General features: G+C 41.3%; 3 protein-coding genes across 3 annotated transcripts; all 3 read left to right on the top strand.

Annotated features, from left to right (window-relative positions):
• The first annotated feature begins 348 nt into the window (after positions 1–348).
• On the top strand, positions 349–5,988 carry LOC311491427 (protocadherin beta-16-like). The gene is made up of 2 exons (XM_084549345.1): positions 349–2,830; positions 4,746–5,988. The coding sequence occupies exons 1-2, from the start codon at positions 434–436 to the stop codon at positions 5,871–5,873; spliced, it is 3,525 nt and encodes a 1,174-aa protein (XP_084405471.1). The 5' UTR covers positions 349–433; the 3' UTR covers positions 5,874–5,988.
• A 341-nt stretch (positions 5,989–6,329) lies between these two features.
• On the top strand, positions 6,330–11,740 carry LOC311491387 (uncharacterized protein; the record flags this gene model as incomplete). Its single annotated transcript, XM_084549290.1, has 2 exons — positions 6,330–8,720; positions 9,244–11,740. The coding sequence occupies 2 exons, from the start codon at positions 6,330–6,332 to the stop codon at positions 11,674–11,676; spliced, it is 4,824 nt and encodes a 1,607-aa protein (XP_084405416.1). The 3' UTR covers positions 11,677–11,740.
• Positions 11,741–12,268: 528 nt separating this feature from the next.
• Positions 12,269–18,667, top strand: LOC311491386 (protocadherin beta-16-like; the record flags this gene model as incomplete). The annotated part of the gene is made up of 2 exons (XM_084549289.1): positions 12,269–15,057; positions 17,540–18,667. Exons 1-2 carry the CDS (start codon positions 12,649–12,651, stop codon positions 18,665–18,667), a joined length of 3,537 nt encoding a protein of 1,178 aa, XP_084405415.1. The 5' UTR covers positions 12,269–12,648.
• Between the last annotated feature and the right edge of the window lie 3,137 nt (positions 18,668–21,804).

The raw sequence follows: 21,804 nt of genomic DNA, 5'->3' as shown, positions 1-21,804 counted from the left end.
AAAAAAAATATCAGTAGTCAGTTAATCCAGAAAAAAAAATATTAGTCATCATTCACACAATAACATTTGCTCAATTTGAACTGTCAACTTAATTTTAACATCCCCTTTTTTATCTTATATCAATTAATTGCAGGTTAAATTCTGTGTAAAACTTTACTAAAACCTAAAGGGGGCGCTGTTTCTTTGGGAAATGCGAGCCCTTAAAAGCCTCTGAATCATCTTCCTTACAACGTAGTGAAAAGACCGGACAGCTCCATGGTACTGAAACGCAGTTCCTAAAATACGGCCAGGAACTACAGCAAGGACACATCCCACGGATTATTTTCTGTGAGAATAAATATAGTAAAACCGTTCCGAAAATACTCAGTAATACGGGAAACTTCAATTATATGTTTTAAAGCGCGTCAGTCAAACAGTGGAAACCGTCGTAACAATGGCGTCTTGCAAAAGGTACGCGCTGCTCGTTGTTCTAATCTTAATTAGTTTCGTTCAAAATATATCGACTTCAGTGACTCATTACTCCATACCAGAAGAAATGAAAGAAGGATCAATCGTTGCAAACCTTGCTACCGATCTCAGTCTGGATGTTACAACACTGAATCAGAGGAAGATGCGTCTGGACATCATCGCGAACAAGAAATATCTGGATGTGAACAAAGAGACTGGTGAGCTGTATGTTGTGGAGAAGATTGATAGGGAATACATTTGCCCAACCAAGTCTTCTGCGTCTTGCTATCTAAGGTTAGAAGTTATTCTAGAAAATCCTGTGCGAATATTTAATATAGAAGTAGAAATTTTGGACATGAACGACAACGCCCCTCAATTTCGAAGAGACGTCATACATTTAGACATATCTGAATCGACTCCAAAAGGAGAGAGATTTTCACTGAGCAATGCGGTAGATCCTGATGTTGGATCGAATTCAGTCAAAACGTACAATCTTGGTGAGAGTGAACATTTTAATATTGAAGTTCAGACCGGGAGAGAGGGATCGAAGTTCGCCGAATTAATCTTAACAAAACCTTTAGATCGGGAGCAGCAGGCTGTTCATAATTTAATCCTCACAGCTGTAGATGGAGGAACACCTGCTCGATCTGGTACTGCAAGTGTTGTTGTTCGTGTTTTAGATACAAACGACAACGCACCTACATTTGACAAAGTTAATATGACTGTAAAAATATTGGAAAATTCTCCCATTGGAAGCCTCGTTATTCATCTTAATGCAATAGATTTGGATGAAGGGTCAAATTCTGATATAACATATTCATACAGTTTATATACATCAGAAAAAACACAGGAAACATTTAATCTGAATCCTACCACTGGTGAAATTACTGTTAGAGGGATGCTGAACTATGAAGACTTCAAGATTTATGATATGGAAGTTATAGCAACTGATAAAGGAGCCAATAGTTTATCAGGACAATGCACCATAAAGATTGTAGTAGAAGACATGAATGACAACCACCCAGAAATATCTATTAAATCATTTCAGAGTCCAGTCGGTGAAAACATAGAATTAGACACAGTGATAGCTGTAGTTAGTGTCAGCGATAAAGACTCAGGTGACAACGGAGTGGTTGATCTTCACATTCCAGATAACATGCCTTTCAAACTGAGGGAGTCCTCTGATAACTATTATGAATTAGTAGTGTCAGAGCCATTAGACCGTGAGAAGGTCCCAGAATATGACATCACTTTCACTGTCACTGACAGAGGCTCTCCTCCTTTATCTGACAATGAGACCATGACTTTAGAGCTGCTGGATGTCAATGACAATGTCCCACAGTTCCCCCAGTCATTTTATACTATACGTGTAGCAGAGAATAACGCACCCGGGGCCTTGCTCAGCTCACTCACTGCATTTGACCCTGACCTCCATGAGAACCAGTATCTAGTTTATTTCATCCTAGAGAAGGAGATAGCCAACACCTCCATGTCCATGCTGTTCTCCATCAATCCAGAGAACGGGAATCTTTACGCACTGAAAACTTTTGACTATGAGATAGAGAAGGAGTTTCTTTTCCACATCGAAACCAGAGACTCTGGCTCTCCTCCACTCAGTAGCAACGTGACCGTCCACATCATTATTGTGGACCAGAACGACAACGCTCCAGTTATTGTCTCTCCGTGGCGTGCGCACGGCTCGGTGGTAGAGGAAAAAATCCCCAGATCCACGGATAAAGGCTCCCTGGTTTCCAAGGTGATAGCCTTAGACACAGACTCGGTTCACAACTCTCGGATTACCTACCAGTTTCTACAGGTGACTGATGCCACCTTGTTTAGTCTGGACCAATACAATGGAGAGATCCGGACTATGAGGATGTTCAGTTACAGAGATCCACGCCACCAGCGGCTGGTTGTGGTTGCCAAGGACAACGGGAATCCTGCTCTCTCTGCTACAGTCACCATCAAGCTGTCCACAGTGGAGACTGCTGTTAAGACCTACTCTGACATGACTGAGGTGCCTCTGGAATATGACATCTTCTCAGACCTAAACCTGTATCTGGTCATTGGTCTGGGCTCTGTGTCATTCCTCCTGCTCATCACCATATTGGTCACCATCGTGCTCAAGTGTCAGAAACCCAAGCCCAGCAAAGCGGCTCCTCCCTCCAGGAACAGTGTGATCAGTGAGAGGAACTCCACCATCGCTGATTCCACTCTGGTCTCCAATGATGCCTACTGGTACAGTCTGTTTCTAGCAGAGACCAGGAAAGGAAAGCTGGTGGTCAGACAGCCTGTTCCAAAGGGCTCCAGATACATTGTGTCCAGTCTACCAAGAGGAACAGGATTGACAGATACCAGTGACTCAGCAGCCTCTACTCTGCAGGTAAGAATCCCATGTATACATTCGGGCTATCTTTGGATTTCACAGACATTCATTGGCATTTGAATTTGCAATGTATGGAGAGAATATCTAAAAAAAATAATTTCAGTTTCCCCTTATTTATCTAAATTCTGTGTTAAAGTTTTCTAAAACCTGAAGGGGCGTTTTTTTTGTTCGGAAAACAAATCACCAGTAACATAATAACTTTTGCTCAATTTGAAGTGGTTTCTTCATTTTAATTACCACTAATTTATCTCATATAAAGGAATTTTAGGTGAAATTCTAGGTAGATTTTCACTAAAAACTAAAGGGGGCGCTGTTTTGCAAAGGAAATCCCAGCCCATCAACGTCTGCGAATCATCTTCCTCACAACGCAGTGAAAAGACCGGACAGCTCCATGGTACTGAAACGAGGTTCCTAAAATACGGCCAGGAACTACAGCAAGGACACATGCCCCGGATTATTATTGTTATTTTTTTTTTTTTAGCGAGAATAAATGCAGTAAAACCGTTCAGAAAATACTAAAAATTACTGAAAACTTCAATTATATGTTTTGAAGCGCGTCAGTCCAACCGTGGATCCCGTTGTAACAATGGCGTCTTGCAAAAGGTACGCGCTGCTCGTTGTTCTAATCTTCATTTCTTTCGTTCAAAACATATCGACTTCAGTGACTCATTACTCCATACCAGAAGAAATGAAAGAAGGATCAGTTGTTGCAAACCTTGCTACCGATCTCAGTCTGGATGTTACAACACTGAATCAGAGGAAGATGCGTCTGGACATCATTGCGAACAAGAAATATCTGGATGTGAACAAAGAGACTGGTGAGCTGTATATTGTAGAGAAGATTGATAGGGAGTATATTTGCAACACCAAAACGTCCGCGTCTTGCTATCTAAGGTTAGAAGTTATTCTAGAAAACCCTGTGCGAATATTTAATATAGAAGTAGAAATTTTGGACATGAACGACAACGCCCCTCAATTTCGAAGAGACGTCATACATTTAGACATATCTGAATCGACACCAAAAGGAGAGAGATTTTCACTGAGCAATGCGGTAGATCCTGATGTTGGATCCAATTCAGTAAAAACGTATAATCTTGGTGAGAGTGAAAATTTTAATATTGAAGTTCAGACTGGGAGAGAGGGATCGAAGTTCGCCGAATTAATCTTAACAAAACCTTTAGATCGGGAGCAGCAGGCTGTTCATAATTTAATCCTTACAGCTGTAGATGGAGGGACACCTGCTCGATCTGGTACTGCCAGTGTTATTGTTCGTGTTTTAGATACAAACGACAATGCACCTACATTTGACAAAGGTAGTATGACTGTAAAAATATTGGAAAATTCTCCCATTGGAAGCCTCGTTATTCATCTTAATGCAACAGATTTAGATGAAGGCTCAAATTCTGATATAACATATTCATACAGTTTATATACATCAGAGAAAACACAGGAAACATTTAATCTGAATCCTACCTCTGGTGAAATTACTGTTAGAGGGATGCTGAACTATGAAGACTTCAAGATTTATGATATGGAAGTTATAGCAACTGATAAAGGAGCCAATAGTTTATCAGGACAATGCACCATAAAGATTGTAGTTGAAGACATGAATGACAATCACCCAGAAATATCTATTAAATCATTTCAGAGTCCAGTCGGGGAAAACATAGAATTAGATACAGTGATAGCTGTAGTTAGTGTCAGCGATAAAGACTCAGGTGACAACGGAGTGGTTGATCTTCACATTCCAGATAACATGCCTTTCAAACTGAGGGAGTCCTCTGATAACTATTATGAATTAGTAGTGTCAGAGCCATTAGACCGTGAGAAGGTCCCAGAATATGACATCACTTTCACTGTCACTGACAGAGGCTCTCCTCCTTTATCTGACAATGAGACCATGACTTTAGAGCTGCTGGATGTCAATGACAATGTCCCACAGTTCCCCCAGTCATTTTATACTATACGTGTAGCAGAGAATAACGCACCCGGGGCCTTGCTCAGCTCACTCACTGCGTTTGACCCTGACCTCCATGAGAACCAGTATCTAGTTTATTTCATCCTGGAAAAGGAGATAGCCAACACCTCCATGTCCATGCTGTTCTCCATCAATCCAGAGAACGGGAATCTTTACGCACTGAAAACTTTTGACTATGAGATAGAGAAGGAGTTTCTTTTTCACATCGAGGCCAGAGACTCTGGCTCTCCTCCACTCAGCAGCAACGTGACCGTCCACATCATTATTGTGGACCAGAACGACAACGCTCCAGTTATTGTCTCTCCGTGGCGTGCACATGGCTCTGTGGTCGAGGAAAAGATTCCCAGATCCACGGATAAAGGCTCCCTGGTTTCCAAGGTGATAGCCTTAGACACAGACTCGGTTCACAACTCTCGGATTACCTATCAGTTTCTACAAGTGACTGATGCCAGCTTGTTCAGTCTGGACCAATACAACGGAGAGATCCGGACTATGAGGATGTTCAGTTACAGAGATCCACGCCACCAGCGGCTGGTTGTTGTTGCTAAGGACAACGGGGATCCTGCTCTCTCTGCTACAGTCACCATCAAGCTGTCCACAGTGGAGACTGCTGTTAAGACCTACTCTGACATGACTGAGGTGCCTCTGGAATATGACATCTTCTCAGACCTAAACCTGTATCTGGTCATTGGTCTGGGCTCTGTGTCATTCCTCCTGCTCATCACCATATTGGTCACCATCGTGCTCAAGTGTCAGAAACCCAAGCCCAGCAAAGCGGCTCCTCCCTCCAGGAACAGTGTGATCAGTGAGAGGAACTCCACCATCGCAGATTCCACTCTGGTCTCCAACGATGCCTACTGGTACAGTCTGTTTCTAGCAGAGACCAGGAAAGGAAAGCTGGTGGTCAGACAGCCTGTTCCAAAGGGCTCCAGATATATTGTGTCCAGTCTACCAAGAGGAACAGGACTGACAGATACTAGTGACTCAGCAGCTTCTACTCTGCAGGTAAGAATGCCATGTACACATTCTGGGCTATCTTTGTATTTCAGAAACGTTTACTGACATTTCATTTCACAATATATCGAGAGAACATTAGAAAAATAGATATCAGTAATTAGTTAATCCAAAAAAAGTTAGTCATCAATAACACAATAACTTTTGCTCAATTTGAACAGTTTAACTCCTTTTAATTTCCTATAATTAATCTAAATTCTGTGTAAGCATTTACTAAAACCCAAAGGGGGCACTGTTTCTTTAGGAAATGCGACCCCATAAACGCCTCTGAATTATCTTCCGTACAACGTAGTGAAAAGACCGGACAGCTCCATGGTACTGAAACGCGGTTCCTAAAATACGGCCAGGAACTACAGCAAGGACACATCCCTGGATTATTATTTTTATTATTTTTTTTTGTAAAGATTAATGGTGTAAAACCGTTCCGAAACTATTCAATATTACTGGAAACTTCAGTTATATATTTTTAAGCGCGTCAGTCCAGCACTGGGTCCCGTCGTAACAATGGCGTCTTGCAAAAGATACGCTCCACTCGTTGTTATAATTTTAATTTCGTTCTTTCAAAACATATCGACATCAGTGACTCATTACTCGATACCAGAAGAAATGAAAGAAGGATCAGTTGTTGCAAATCTTGCTACGGATCTCAGTCTGGATGTTAGAACACTGAATCAGAGGAAGATGCGTCTTGACATCATTGCGAACAAGAAATATCTGGATGTGAACAAAGAGACTGGTGAGCTGTATGTTGTAGAGAAGATTGATAGGGAATATATATGCAATACGAAACTGTCTTGCTATCTCAAACTGGAGGTAATATTAGAAAACCCATTACGAATATTTAATATAGAAGTAGAAATTTTGGACATGAATGACAACGCCCCTCAATTTCGAAGAGACGCCATACATTTAGACATATCTGAAGCGACACCAAAAGGAGAGAGATTTTCGCTGAGTAATGCGGTAGATCCTGATGTTGGATCGAATTCAGTTAAAACATACCATCTGGGTGAAAGTGAATATTTTAATATTGAAGTACAAACTGGGAGAGAGGGATCGAAGTTCGCCGATTTGATTTTAACAAAGACTTTAGATCGTGAGCAGCAGGCTGTTCATAATTTAATACTTACAGCTGTAGATGGAGGAACACCTGCTCGATCTGGTACTGCCAGTGTTATAGTTCATGTTTTAGACACAAACGACAATGCACCTACATTTGACAAATCAAACTACTCTGTAACAATATTGGAAAATTCTCCCATTGGAAGCCTCGTTATTCATCTTAATGCAACAGATTTAGATGAAGGATCTAATTCTGATATAACATATTCATACAGTTTATATACATCAGAGAAAACGCAGGAAACATTTAATCTGAATCCTACCACTGGTGAAATTACTGTTAGAGGGATGCTGAACTATGAAGACTTCAAGATTTATGATATGGAAGTTATAGCAACTGATAAAGGAGCCAATAGTTTATCAGGACAATGCACCATAAATATTGTAGTTGAAGACATGAATGACAACCACCCAGAAATATCTATTAAATCATTTCAGAGTCCAGTCGGTGAAAACATAGAATTAGACACAGTGATAGCTGTAGTTAGTGTCAGTGATAAAGACTCAGGTGACAACGGAGTGGTTGATCTTCACATTCCAGATAACATGCCTTTCAAACTGAGGGAGTCCTCTGATAACTATTATGAATTAGTAGTGTCAGAGCCATTAGACCGTGAGAAGGTCCCAGAATATGACATCACTTTCACTGTCACTGACAGAGGCTCTCCTCCTTTATCTGACAATGAGACCATGACTTTAGAGCTGCTGGATGTCAATGACAATATCCCACAGTTCCCCCAGTCATTTTATACTATACGTGTAGCAGAGAATAACGCACCCGGGGCCTTGCTCAGCTCACTCACTGCGTTTGACCCTGACCTCCATGAGAACCAGTATCTAGTTTATTTCATCCTAGAGAAGGAGATAGCCAACACCTCCATGTCCATGCTGTTCTCCATCAATCCAGAGAACGGGAATCTTTACGCTCTGAAAACTTTTGACTATGAGATAGAGAAGGAGTTTCTTTTCCACATCGAGGCCAGAGACTCTGGCTCTCCTCCACTCAGCAGCAACGTGACTGTTCATATCATTATTGTGGATCAGAATGACAACGCTCCAGTTATTGTCTCTCCGTGGCGTGCGCACGGCTCTGTGGTAGAGGAAAAGATTCCCAGATCCACGGATAAAGGCTCCCTGGTTTCCAAGGTGATAGCCTTAGACACAGACTCGGTTCACAACTCTCGGATTACCTACCAGTTTCTACAAGTGACTGATGCCACCTTGTTCAGTCTGGACCAATACAACGGAGAGATCCGGACTATGAGGATGTTCAGTTACAGAGATCCGCGCCACCAGCGGCTGGTTGTTGTTGCCAAGGACAACGGGGATCCTGCTCTCTCTGCTACAGTCACCATCAAGCTGTCCACAGTGGAGACTGCTGTTAAGACCTACTCTGACATGACTGAGGTGCCTCTGGAATATGACATCTTCTCTGACCTAAACCTGTATCTGGTCATTGGTCTGGGCTCTGTGTCATTCCTCCTGCTCATCACCATATTGGTCACCATCGTGCTCAAGTGTCAGAAACCCAAGCCCAGCAAAGCGGCTCCTCCCTCCAGGAACAGTGTGATCAGTGAGAGGAACTCCACCATCGCAGATTCCACTCTGGTCTCCAACGATGCCTACTGGTACAGTCTGTTTCTAGCAGAGACCAGGAAAGGAAAGCTGGTGGTCAGACAGCCTGTTCCAAAGGGCTCCAGATACATTGTGTCCAGTCTACCAAGAGGAACAGGACTGACTGATACTAGTGACTCAGCAGCTTCTACTCTGCAGGTATGAGAAAAGATAAATTTTTTTCTAATATGTTCCTTGCTGTTAAATGTCGTACTTTATTTGGGGTTAACTGAAAAAAAAATAAAATATATATATATATACCAGTATGTTATCTCTCTACAATACGTGCAGTACGTTTCATCTTCTGCTTAAGTTAAGATCAAACTGACACAAAAAAAAAACAAAAAAAAAAACCCAAAAACTTTTACGTACACCATCCTTCAATTTCCAAAGAGTGTCGCTATTTAGTAGGTAATACAACTACAAATCTCACATTCGCCATGACAGTGAATCCATGTAGATTAAAAAAAACTGCGGCGACTCAGACATCCGGGCAGTCTGGCGTTGCTCAATCTTAGATTCAATGCGAAACGGTCTCTTTCGGTCTTAACGCGTGAAAACATTTCCGTATTCAATAATTTTTGAACAATATTGGATATATATCGTATTGTAAAAAGTTCCAAACGCCGGAAACAGGTTTTATATGAGTTTCCTACAAGGAACGCGAAACTGAATATTAATAATGCGGTCGGATGTAACAATGCAGTCTCGGAAAAGGTACGTGGCGTTTGTTATTCTTTTTGTTTTCGCCTATTGTGCAAATGGCTCAGTGACTCATTATTCTATACCGGAGGAGATGGAAGAAGGATCCGTGGTTGCAAACCTTGCTACCGATCTCGGCCTGGATGTTAAAACACTGAATCAGAGGAATATGCGTCTGGACCTTATCGCCAACAAAAAATATCTGGATGTGAACAAAGAGACTGGTGAGCTGTATGTTGTGGAGAAGATTGACAGGGAATATCTGTGCACAAAAACGCTAACGTTGTGCTATTTGAAAATGGAGGTAATACTTGAAAACCCCTTGAGAATATTTAACATCGAGTTAGAGATTTTGGATATCAATGACAACGCCCCACAGTTTCGAAGAGACGCCATCTCCTTGGACATATCTGAGTCAACGACGACTGGAGAAAGATTTTCACTGAGCAATGCCGTTGACCCCGACGTGGCAAGTAACTCGGTGAAAACATATCATATCAGCGAAAGTGAACACTTCACTATTGAAATTCAAACTGGGAGGGACGGGTCAAAATTTGCAGATTTGATCCTGAAAAAAACTTTAGATCGCGAGCAGCAGGCTGTTCATAATTTAATTCTTACAGCTGTAGATGGAGGAACACCTGCTCGATCTGGTACTGCCAGTATTATAGTTCATGTTTTAGACACAAACGACAACGCACCTACATTTGACAAATCAGTCTATTCTGTTAAAATATTGGAAAATTCTCCCATTGGAAGCCTCGTTATTCATCTTAATGCAACAGATTTAGATGAAGGGTCAAATTCTGATATAACATATTCATACAGTTTATATACATCAGAAAAAACGCAGGAAACATTTAATCTGAATCCTACCACTGGTGAAATTACTGTTAGAGGGATGCTGAACTATGAAGACTTCAAGATTTATGATATGGAAGTTATAGCAACTGATAAAGGAGCCAATAGTTTATCAGGACAATGCACCATAAAGATTGTAGTTGAAGACATGAATGACAACCACCCAGAAATATCTATTAAATCATTTCAGAGTCCAGTTGGGGAAAACATAGAATTAGACACAGTGATAGCTGTAGTTAGTGTCAGTGATAAAGACTCAGGTGACAACGGAGTGGTTGATCTTCACATTCCAGATAACATGCCTTTCAAACTGAGGGAGTCCTCTGATAACTATTATGAATTAGTAGTGTCAGAGCCATTAGACCGTGAGAAGGTCCCAGAATATGACGTCACTTTCACTGTCACTGACAGAGGCTCTCCTCCTTTATCTGACAATGAGACCATGACTTTAGAGCTGCTGGATGTCAATGACAATGTCCCACAGTTCCCCCAGTCATTTTATACTATACGTGTAGCAGAGAATAACGCACCCGGGGCCTTGCTCAGCTCACTCACTGCGTTTGACCCTGACCTCCATGAGAACCAGTATCTAGTTTATTTCATCCTAGAGAAGGAGATAGCCAACACCTCCATGTCCATGCTGTTCTCCATCAATCCAGAGAACGGGAATCTTTACGCACTGAAAACTTTTGACTATGAGATAGAGAAGGAGTTTCTTTTCCACATCGAGGCCAGAGACTCTGGCTCTCCTCCACTCAGCAGCAATGTGACCGTCCACATCATTATTGTGGACCAGAATGACAATTCTCCGGTTATTGTCTCTCCGTGGCGTGCACATGGCTCTGTGGTGGAAGAAAAGATCCCCAGATCCACGGATAAAGGTTCCCTGGTTTCCAAGGTGATAGCCTTAGACACAGACTCGGTTCACAACTCTCGGATTACCTACCAGTTTCTACAGGTGACTGATGCCACCTTGTTCAGTCTGGACCAATACAACGGAGAGATCCGCACTATGAGGATGTTCAGTTACAGAGATCCACGCCACCAGCGGCTGGTCGTGGTTGCCAAGGACAACGGAAATCCTGCTCTCTCTGCTACAGTCACCATCAAGCTGTCCACATTGGAGACTGCTGTTAAGACCTACTCTGACATGACTGAGGTGCCTCTGGAATATGACATCTTCTCTGACCTAAACCTGTATCTGGTCATTGGTCTGGGCTCTGTGTCATTCCTCCTGCTCATCACCATATTGGTCACCATCGTACTCAAGTGTCAGAAACCCAAGCCCAGCAAAGCGGCTCCTCCCTCCAGGAACAGTGTGATCAGTGAGAGGAACTCCACCATTGCAGATTCCACTCTGGTCTCCAACGATGCCTACTGGTACAGTCTGTTTCTAGCAGAGACCAGGAAAGGAAAGCTGGTGGTCAGACAGCCTGTTCCAAAGGGCTCCAGATACATTGTGTCCAGTCTACCAAGAGGAACAGGACTGACTGATACTAGTGACTCTGCAGCTTCTACTCTGCAGGTAAGTGAAAACGTTAAACAATTGTGACCCACAGCGATGCCCATAGTTTGTACGCGTCCGTCAAATACAGGTATAATTGCAAATCCCAGCATTTCATAACAGTTGTTGTTTGGATAGTGCAACCTGAAGATGCGAGATTTGTATTCTTTTCCTCATGTTTTGTATCCATATCCATTGTCTTAAAAAAATACTATTACCAAGCTTTTTAAATTGGTACAGAGAAGAATTAACCATCTTCACACCGCTATTAGTTCAAGTTAGGATTGAGACATCATCACAATATAATTTTTATTTTTTGGATAAAAAAATAAATATCTAAATCCTTTTATTATTCGAAATAAATTGCATTTTAACAAATTAATTTCGTCGCACACAACATCGAAGTGCGATACCTCGTGCGTAATGAAAGTGATGTGCGTTTTCCATGTGAAACAATACTCCGCTATTAACTTATTTTATCTTACCGGAATGGTTTCACTCAAGATTGTGTGAGTGGAAATTTCATAAATAATCCTACTTGCTCTGATAAAATAATATCCATCATGGATATATTTAAAAATGCCTAAAATAAATATATCAGTGCATTGAAAGAACTATGAAAGCCCTACAACTAAAAAACTCAATGTAAACCTGCTGATGTCTTCAGACTTTATGTAATTAAATGGCAAAATACAACCAATAAAAAAAGTCTGACATTTGATTAAACTTTTAAGTTGAACATTACTTCTTCGGTAGTTAACGGTTTGCAAAGGCTCATAAAGGACTGTTCATGTCGCTGCTCTCCACAAAAATACACCCAGTGACGAAGCCATTATTCTGACGATAGTTTGCTGGAGGATAGGTTGGCAGACATATTTGAGACAAATCTCTGCTGATACCCGTGAAACCAGCCTTTTTCGTCGCAGACGTGAGATGGTTTCGTTTGATGGATATAAGGACTGAATTTCCTTCCGTCATTACATATCAGACACCAAGGTTTTAAGCGGATCTGTTTCCTCAATGGCTCGTCGCATTCTTCTCCATTCGCGAAGGGGGTATGTCTCAGTATTTCTCTTTCTTTCAGCCATCATAAGCGAGGTGTCTACAGTCACCCATTATTCTGTTCCCGAAGAAATGGACGAAGGCTCTGTTGTTGCGAATTTAGCAACTGACCTGGGATTAGATGTGAAGAGTCTGAGTAAAAGAAAAATGCGCGTAGATGTTGTTGGCAACAAAAAATACCTTGACATCAACAAGGACACGGGGGAGCTTTTTATTTTGGAAAGGATCGATAGAGAGTTTCTGTGCCCTCTGAAAACCACTACGTCGTGCTTTCTTAAATTAGACGCTACTATTGAAAATCCAATACGCATGTTTAATATCGAGGTGGAAATCATGGATATTAATGATAATGCCCCTCACTTCCGCAGAGGAACGATGCATTTAGATATATCAGAGTCAAGCCCCGTGGGAGAGAGATTTTCACTGAATAATGCTGCAGACCCAGACGTCGGAACAAATTCCGTGAAAAATTACCAGCTGAGCTCAAGTGAGCATTTCTCAATTGAAATACAGACCGGGAGAGATGGGACAAAGTTCGCAGACTTGATTTTGAAAAAAGCTTTAGACCGAGAGCAGCAGGCTGTTCATAATCTAATACTGACCGCTGTGGACGGTGGAGTTCCCACGCGCACAGGTACAGCCAGCATCATTGTTCGCGTGCTCGATGTGAATGACAACGCCCCTTCATTTGACAAAGAAAAGTACGTCGTGGATGTGATGGAAAACTCTCCGATTGGGAGTCTAGTAACTAAACTTAATGCCACTGATTTAGATGAAGGGTCCAACTCAGATATTGTTTACTCATATAGTTTGTATACATCGGAGAGAACACAAAAGATGTTCAACCTGAATCCTGAAAATGGTGAGATCAGAGTGAAAGAGATGATAAATTATGAAGATTTTAAACTTTATGAGATGGAGGTTATAGCCAGTGATAAGGGGCCTAACTCCTTATCTGGACAGTGTAAACTGACAATACATGTGACAGATATGAATGACAACCACCCAGAAATCTCCATCAAATCATTTCAAAGTCCAATAAAAGAAAACGAGCCCACAGACACAGTGATAGCTGTGGTCAGTGTTAATGATAAAGACTCTGGTGACAATGGAATAGTTGATCTAACTATCCCTGAAAATTTACCTTTTAAACTGAGGGAGTCCTCTGATAACTATTATGAATTAGTAGTGTCAGAGCCATTAGACCGTGAGAAGGTCCCAGAATATGACATCACTTTCACTGTCACTGACAGAGGCTCTCCTCCTTTATCTGACAATGAGACCATGACTTTAGAGCTGCTGGATGTCAATGACAATGTCCCACAGTTCCCCCAGTCATTTTATACTATACGTGTACTAGAGAATAACGCACCCGGGGCCTTGCTCAGCTCACTCACTGCATTTGACCCTGACCTCCATGAGAACCAGTATCTAGTTTATTTCATCCTAGAGAAGGAGATAGCCAACACCTCCATGTCCATGCTGTTCTCCATCAATCCAGAGAACGGGAATCTTTACGCACTGAAAACTTTTGACTATGAGATAGAGAAGGAGTTTCTTTTCCACATCGAGGCCAGAGACTCTGGCTCTCCTCCACTCAGCAGCAACGTGACCGTCCACATCATTATTGTGGACCAGAACGACAACGCTCCTGTTATTGTCTCTCCGTGGCGTGCACATGGCTCTGTGGTGGAAGAAAAGATCCCCAGATCCACAGATAAAGGCTCCCTGGTTTCCAAGGTGATAGCCTTAGACACAGACTCGGTTCACAACTCTCGGATTACCTATCAGTTTCTACAGGTGACTGATGCCACCTTGTTCAGTCTGGACCAATACAATGGAGAGATCCGCACTATGAGGATGTTCAGTTACAGAGATCCACGCCACCAGCGACTGGTTGTTGTTGCCAAGGACAACGGGGATCCTGCTCTCTCTGCTACAGTCACCATCAAGCTGTCCACAGTGGAGACTGCTGTTAAGACCTACTCTGACATGACTGAGGTGCCTCTGGAATATGACATCTTCTCCGACCTAAACCTGTATCTGGTCATTGGTCTGGGCTCTGTGTCATTCCTCCTGCTCATCACCATATTGGTCACCATCGTGCTCAAGTGTCAGAAACCCAAGCCCAGCAAAGCGGCTCCTCCCTCCAGGAACAGTGTGATCAGTGAGAGGAACTCCACCATCGCAGATTCCACTCTGGTCTCCAACGATGCCTACTGGTACAGTCTGTTTCTAGCAGAGACCAGGAAAGGAAAGCTGGTGGTCAGACAGCCTGTTCCAAAGGGCTCCAGATACATTGTGTCCAGTCTACCAAGAGGAACAGGACTGACTGATACTAGTGACTCAGCAGCTTCTACTCTGCAGGTATGACAAAAATATATAATTGACATGTATACACTGATGCTAGTGAGTTTCAATCAAGTATAATTATAAATCACTGTGATCCTTCTGGCTCTCTCTTTGAGTGAGTAAGACTCTGTTCACCTTCTCCTTCAGGTTTCTTTCTTTATTTTTATTTTAATACTTTTTTGTATTACGTGATTTAAAGAAAATATACAAGAAAACAAAACAAACAAAAAACAAAACAAAACAAAACAAAACAAAACAAAACAAAACAAAACACTCTCATATACTGAAAAAGTAATGTCAAGTAAAAAATTGTTATGCAAACTAACCCTATGTTAAGTCATATTAGTTTTTGTCGTAGGTACATTTGAATTCAATCTCATTACATTTTTATAAAATGCAACATTTAATCATCCGTATTCTCCATATCCTAAATATATTTGTGTAGCTATTTCAGTCTGTGTGTAATTGTATTCATTGGGTATTAGAAGGAGAACTGAGACAGAAAGTAGTTAATATTTATACGAGATCAAATACAAAGCAACGATAAATGGTCATTATTTATCATACAGTAAGAAGCGTCAGATGTCGACATGTTTTCCACTGTTTTTACGCACAGCCACCCGTGCGTAAAACTTGCGGAACAAGAATAAATGTGACACAAACTCCGTGCCTTTATAGATACATTATTTACATCTTGGAAGAAACACAAACAGCAAAAACATTTACGAAGAAATTCAAATAAATAATATCCGAAAAAGAGAAATTACGTGATGTGTCTTCAGTACTTCCACCGAGGGAATGAAACGTCCCACAAAAGAAATTAAAACATTACCAAAACAATGATCAACAACTTAATAAGCTGTGATTAAAAGTCGCCAACTCTCTACTTTAGTCAGAAAAAAATTCATACTTTTATTTTTTGATATTTTTTAAAAGTTGCACAATTGTTTTTGTCGCTGCTCCCCAGGAAAACATACTCACTGATGAGGTCATCGTACTCGCGATAGATTATTGGCTGAAGGAGAGGCAGTCGTGTCATCAACTTCACGTCACTGCGGGTGAAGCCATGTTTTCTTGTGCGTTCATCGTTTCGTTTATTCATTCAACAAGAAGACGGTTTATCCTCGTATAGGCACATTTGAAGACGTAAGGAATCTTCACGATGGCGCTGAAAAAAGGACAGTTACTCTGGACAGGATACGTCTACGTAATTCTACTGTCTGCCCTCATGAACACGGTATCTACTGTTAATCACTATTCTGTTCCTGAAGAAATGGAGGAGGGATCTGTCGTGGCAAATTTAGCAAATGATCTGGGATTAGATGTCAAAAACCTGAAAACTAGGAAAATGCGCGTGGAGGTTGCGGCCAATAAAAAATACCTTGACATCAACAAGGACACGGGGGAGCTTTTTATTGTGGAAAGGATCGATAGAGAGTTTCTGTGCCCATGGAAAACCACTATGTCGTGCTTTCTTAAATTAGACGCTACTATCGAAAATCCAATACGCATGTTTAATATCGAGGTGGAAATCATGGATATTAATGATAATGCCCCTCACTTCCGCAGAGGAACGATGCATTTAGATATATCAGAGTCAAGCCCCGTGGGAGAGAGATTTTCACTGAATAATGCTGCAGACCCAGACGTCGGAACAAACTCCGTGAAAAATTACCAGCTGAGCTCAAGTGAGCATTTCTCAATTGAAATACAGACCGGGAGAGATGGGACAAAGTTCGCAGACTTGATTTTGAAAAAAGCTTTAGACCGAGAGCAGCAGGCTGTTCATAATCTAATACTGACCGCTGTGGACGGTGGAGTTCCCACGCGCACAGGTACAGCCAGCATCATTGTTCGCGTGCTCGATGTGAATGACAACGCCCCTTCATTTGACAAAGAAAAGTACGTCGTGGATGTGATGGAAAACTCTCCGATTGGGAGTCTAGTAACTAAACTTAATGCCACTGATTTAGATGAAGGGTCCAACTCAGATATTGTTTACTCATATAGTTTGTATACATCGGAGAGAACACAAAAGATGTTCAACCTGAATCCTGAAAATGGTGAGATCAGAGTGAAAGAGATGATAAATTATGAAGATTTTAAACTTTATGAGATGGAGGTTATAGCCAGTGATAAGGGGCCTAACTCCTTATCTGGACAGTGTAAACTGACAATACATGTGACAGATATGAATGACAACCACCCAGAAATCTCCATCAAATCATTTCAAAGTCCAATAAAAGAAAACGAGCCCACAGACACAGTGATAGCTGTGGTCAGTGTTAATGATAAAGACTCTGGTGACAATGGAATAGTTGATCTAACTATCCCTGAAAATTTACCTTTCAAATTGAGGGAGTCCTCTGATAACTATTATGAATTAGTAGTGTCAGAGCCATTAGACCGTGAGAAGGTCCCAGAATATGACATCACTTTCACTGTCACTGACAGAGGCTCTCCTCCTTTATCTGACAATGAGACCATGACTTTAGAGCTGCTGGACGTCAATGACAATGTCCCACAGTTCCCCCAGTCTTTTTATACTATACGTGTGCCAGAGAATAACGCACCCGGGGCCTTGCTCAGCTCACTCACTGCGTTTGACCCTGACCTCCATGAGAACCAGTATCTAGTTTATTTCATCCTAGAGAAGGAGATAGTCAACACCTCCATGTCCATGCTGTTCTCCATCAATCCAGAGAACGGGAATCTTTACGCACTGAAAACTTTTGACTATGAGATAGAGAAGGAGTTTCTTTTCCACATCGAGGCCAGAGACTCTGGCTCTCCTCCACTCAGCAGGAACGTGACCGTCCACATCATTATTGTGGATCAGAATGACAACGCTCCTGTTATTGTCTCTCCGTGGCGTGCACACGGCTCTGTGGTGGAAGAAAAGATCCCCAGATCCACAGATAAAGGCTCCCTGGTTTCCAAGGTGATAGCCTTAGACACAGACTCGGTTCACAACTCTCGGATTACCTATCAGTTTCTACAGGTGACTGATGCCACCTTGTTCAGTCTGGACCAATACAATGGAGAGATCCGCACTATGAGGATGTTCAGTTACAGAGATCCACGCCACCAGCGACTGGTTGTTGTTGCCAAGGACAACGGGAATCCTGCTCTCTCTGCTACAGTCACCATCAAGCTGTCCACAGTGGAGACTACTGTTAAGACCTACTCTGACATGACTGAGGTGCCTCTGGAATATGACATCTTCTCAGACCTAAACCTGTATCTGGTCATTGGTCTGGGCTCTGTGTCATTCCTCCTGCTCATCACCATATTGGTCACCATCGTGCTCAAGTGTCAGAAACCCAAGCCCAGCAAAGCGGCTCCTCCCTCCAGGAACAGTGTGATCAGTGAGAGGAACTCCACCATCGCAGATTCCACTCTGGTCTCCAATGATGCCTACTGGTACAGTCTGTTTCTAGCAGAGACCAGGAAAGGGAAGCTGGTGGTCAGACAGCCTGTTCCAAAGGGCTCCAGATATATTGTGTCCAGTCTACCGAGAGGAACAGGACTGACTGATACTAGTGACTCAGCAGCTTCTACTCTGCAGGTACAAATAGTCACTCACTTCACTGGAACCTTTATTCACAAAGAAGTTAACATGTAGATATAAATAAACAAAACATCAATTATCTAATCAAGTGCAGTTATTTGGTAAAATTTAGGAAAATTAAAACTTTTAAAAAGAAAGCAATAATAGAGAACATTTTTTATTCTACAAATTTAATTCTAATTTGATGATAATCTTTTAAGTGTACACATGTAACCCACAATAACAACTGTTGTAATACTGAACATGGTATAAACCCACACAGGTAAGTATTTGCTCACCTCTGGTGTTGTGTTTTTGTTGTACTTTCACACTCCCTGTTGATTGTAGTGTTTGTGTGCTTGAGTTTTTTTACATTGTTACATTACAAAATATGTACAGACGAACCCAAACTCCCACTGCCGCCCTTCACATTCAACCTGTAAAACAGCCACACCTTTGCAGACCACAATAATGAAACTTGAAACATAGCTTTTAATATGTTTTTTATACAGAAAGTATAGAAAAGGTGAAACAACAAATATAATAGTTAATAGCATTTAATTTAAAAATATTTGTGCAACACAATTCATTGTAGGTCTCTTGGCCTCTCAGTTGCCCGTGTCCTTTGATATCTATCTATCTATCTATCTATCTATCTATCTATCTATCTATCTATCTATCTATCTATCTATTTTGTTTACGACCCATTGCTGCAGTATTTCTCAGTCACACTAACCATGCTTATTCTGTGTTATTTTTCAGCGATAACGTCAATTCTTTGAGCATAGAATACGTACACAAAGAATCCAGCTTTTGTACTTGCTATAACCTGACCATTAAATTGATTGTTTTGTTCTTCTCCCCACTCTAAAGTACCCTAAATGAAGGAAGTCCACTCTGCAGCTGGAGGTATGCAGGAGTCTCACTCCCCCACCGCGGATGACCTTTTATTTGACTTATGACTTATGTTACAGAACTCAATGTTTGAATATATATATATATATATTTTTTTTGTGTTTGTTTTGTTTTCAGTGGATGTTTTTTTTTAGTATTATTATTTTGCCATGTTTAATCTCTTGGAGGAGGAGACGTTTTAATTGCAGAGGGTCACTCACTTGACAGCTCATGCAGTTTCCCAAATATTCTGTTGCTGTAGGTCTTCCTGCCTATATTTGGGTTACTCTAATTACAGTTTGATCCTTAAAATTTAACTAAAACTGTTCATAAACTATCCCAGGAATTAACATCAAGTCTGTCAGTATTTCAGGATTATGTCTCCTCCCCAGGTGTTTTTAATATTGTTGGACAGATTAAAACTATATAGATCATGACCTTGATTGACCCCAGGGGACAGTAACAAATTTGGCAATAATCATAGTGGCTGACAAGTTTTTCTTGCAGACAATCAAGCAAACATGATGACCCACTAAAAGAGCACTCCTGTCCTAGTTATTGCTTTTGGTGAACAGAGTGACAGTCACATATAGAAAGTATCCAACTGGCTTTTGCTGCTAATATACAGTACATATTAAGAAATGACTGACAAGTCTTTAATTGAATCACTATGTTCTCAAAAGGATGCTGTGCATGCTGATATTAATCCGTGTACATCCCCTACTGACCCATCACTAATCTGTTAGGAGTATATCCTTTCTTTGAATGTGTGTAAGTGGAACTGGACTGTGGTGTTTCTGTCTGATTGGGTTGTTTAAATCTGTAATTCGACTGAATGTTACAGACTTTGCAGAATAACACTTTTGACAACGTCTGCTGTAGCCTGAATTGTGACCTAATTCTTTGTGCAGGAGAGACGCAAAGAGAAACCAGTCACCCAGTTACCTAGCAACCACTCTCCCTCACATAATCTCGGAGCATGGTATTCACTGATAGACCTGCCACCTCCCCACTACATGTTCAAGGATCTGCCCAGTCCCCCCTGTCCTGTGCCTGAAGCCCCTGTCTGAGCGACAGACGTCGGCTGCATGAGATGTGTCAGTCGCAAGGATTTCTGGTTTCTTTTACCGGGTTTGTCTAATTCTCTTGTCTCGTTGGCAGGCATCCACCACCAGCAGTGGCAGTTCCGCATAAGCCGACCCCTCCCGCTGTGTTCTGGATTGATGCTGACAGGAATAGCCTCACAGCGGAACGAAGAAGCCCCTATCCATAACCTCTCATATCCACCCTGCTCAGTCTGGTCCTTGGTCCTCACTAAATCGTAGTTGTCATGCTATAACACCAATGGACTATGGTGGCCTATCAAAATGCGACCTAACCCTTCTCTTTGTTTGAGCACATGAAAAGCCAACAATGCCTCTGTGTCCATTCTATATGCATGAAAGGACTGCATGGCTTCAACCAAGTTTCCATACAACATATTTTCAAGAGGATATACAGACTGTAAAAAAAGCACCAGTGAATATTCAAAGAAGCCACAAGAAGGACTATAAGAGTGGACATGGGATTGTTGAAATGCCTTCAAGAGACTTTTTTCCCTCTCTAAAAAAGAAACATGTTGGATATTCCATTTTAAACTTCTGTGATTTGTCTTGCTTCATATCAGCATTGATGTACAATATATAAGTTAAATAGCACAATTAACTAAATGTCAGAAAAGCACCAAACCTACAGTTTTAACATATAAAATTGAAGGGAATCAGTATTTTATAATTGTGGTAGATTTTAGTAGTTTTATGTTTTGTACTTTACTCTGTGCTTTATAAGTGAGCTCGGCCTAAATATATGAATGAGTTGTGTGAGAGGGAAGTTAACAAGTTCATAAAACAGATATGGGTGAGGCCTTCAGTCATGATGCCTTTTAGTTGTCTTGCATGAAGTACTTTGGAGACCTTAGATATTTTAAGATACTAAGGAAATGTTTTTTTTTTTTTTAAAACAAGTGATGGATTACAGTCTAATGGGGCCACAATGAAGGAGTACAACAGAGTAGCAGTTTCTCATCCTGAAATCCTGAGACACTGTCAACATATCTGTAATCTCATTTCCTTATTTAGGTGAGAGGAAAACATCTGGTAGTAGAGAAACTGTGCAGTGTACTTGAATGTTTTGTCCACATGGACACTACTTGAGAATGAGTCTTGGATTTGAACTGATTATTTTTCGGTCTTGGTTAATAGGCTGATTCATGTCTCCTTGTGAGTACTGTATATACACACAGACACTAACATGTACCCTCACTGCTTAATTTCTACATC

The sequence above is a fragment of the Chelon labrosus genome, assembly GCF_963514085.1.
Source record: "Chelon labrosus genome assembly, chromosome: 8".
In the NCBI taxonomy this organism is placed as follows: Eukaryota; Metazoa; Chordata; class Actinopteri; order Mugiliformes; family Mugilidae; genus Chelon; species Chelon labrosus.
This window is presented reverse-complemented; position numbering and strand designations above follow the sequence as displayed.

Bases quoted from the DNA above. Each gene is read 5' to 3' on its own strand.
- LOC311491427 (XM_084549345.1), top strand. From the start codon at position 434: ATGGCGTCTTGCAAAAGGTACGCGCTGCTCGTTGTTCTAATCTTAATT. The intron at 2,831-4,745 runs GTAAGAATCCCA...ATGACTTTAGAG, and splicing joins CAGCAGCCTCTACTCTGCAG to CTGCTGGATGTCAATGACAA.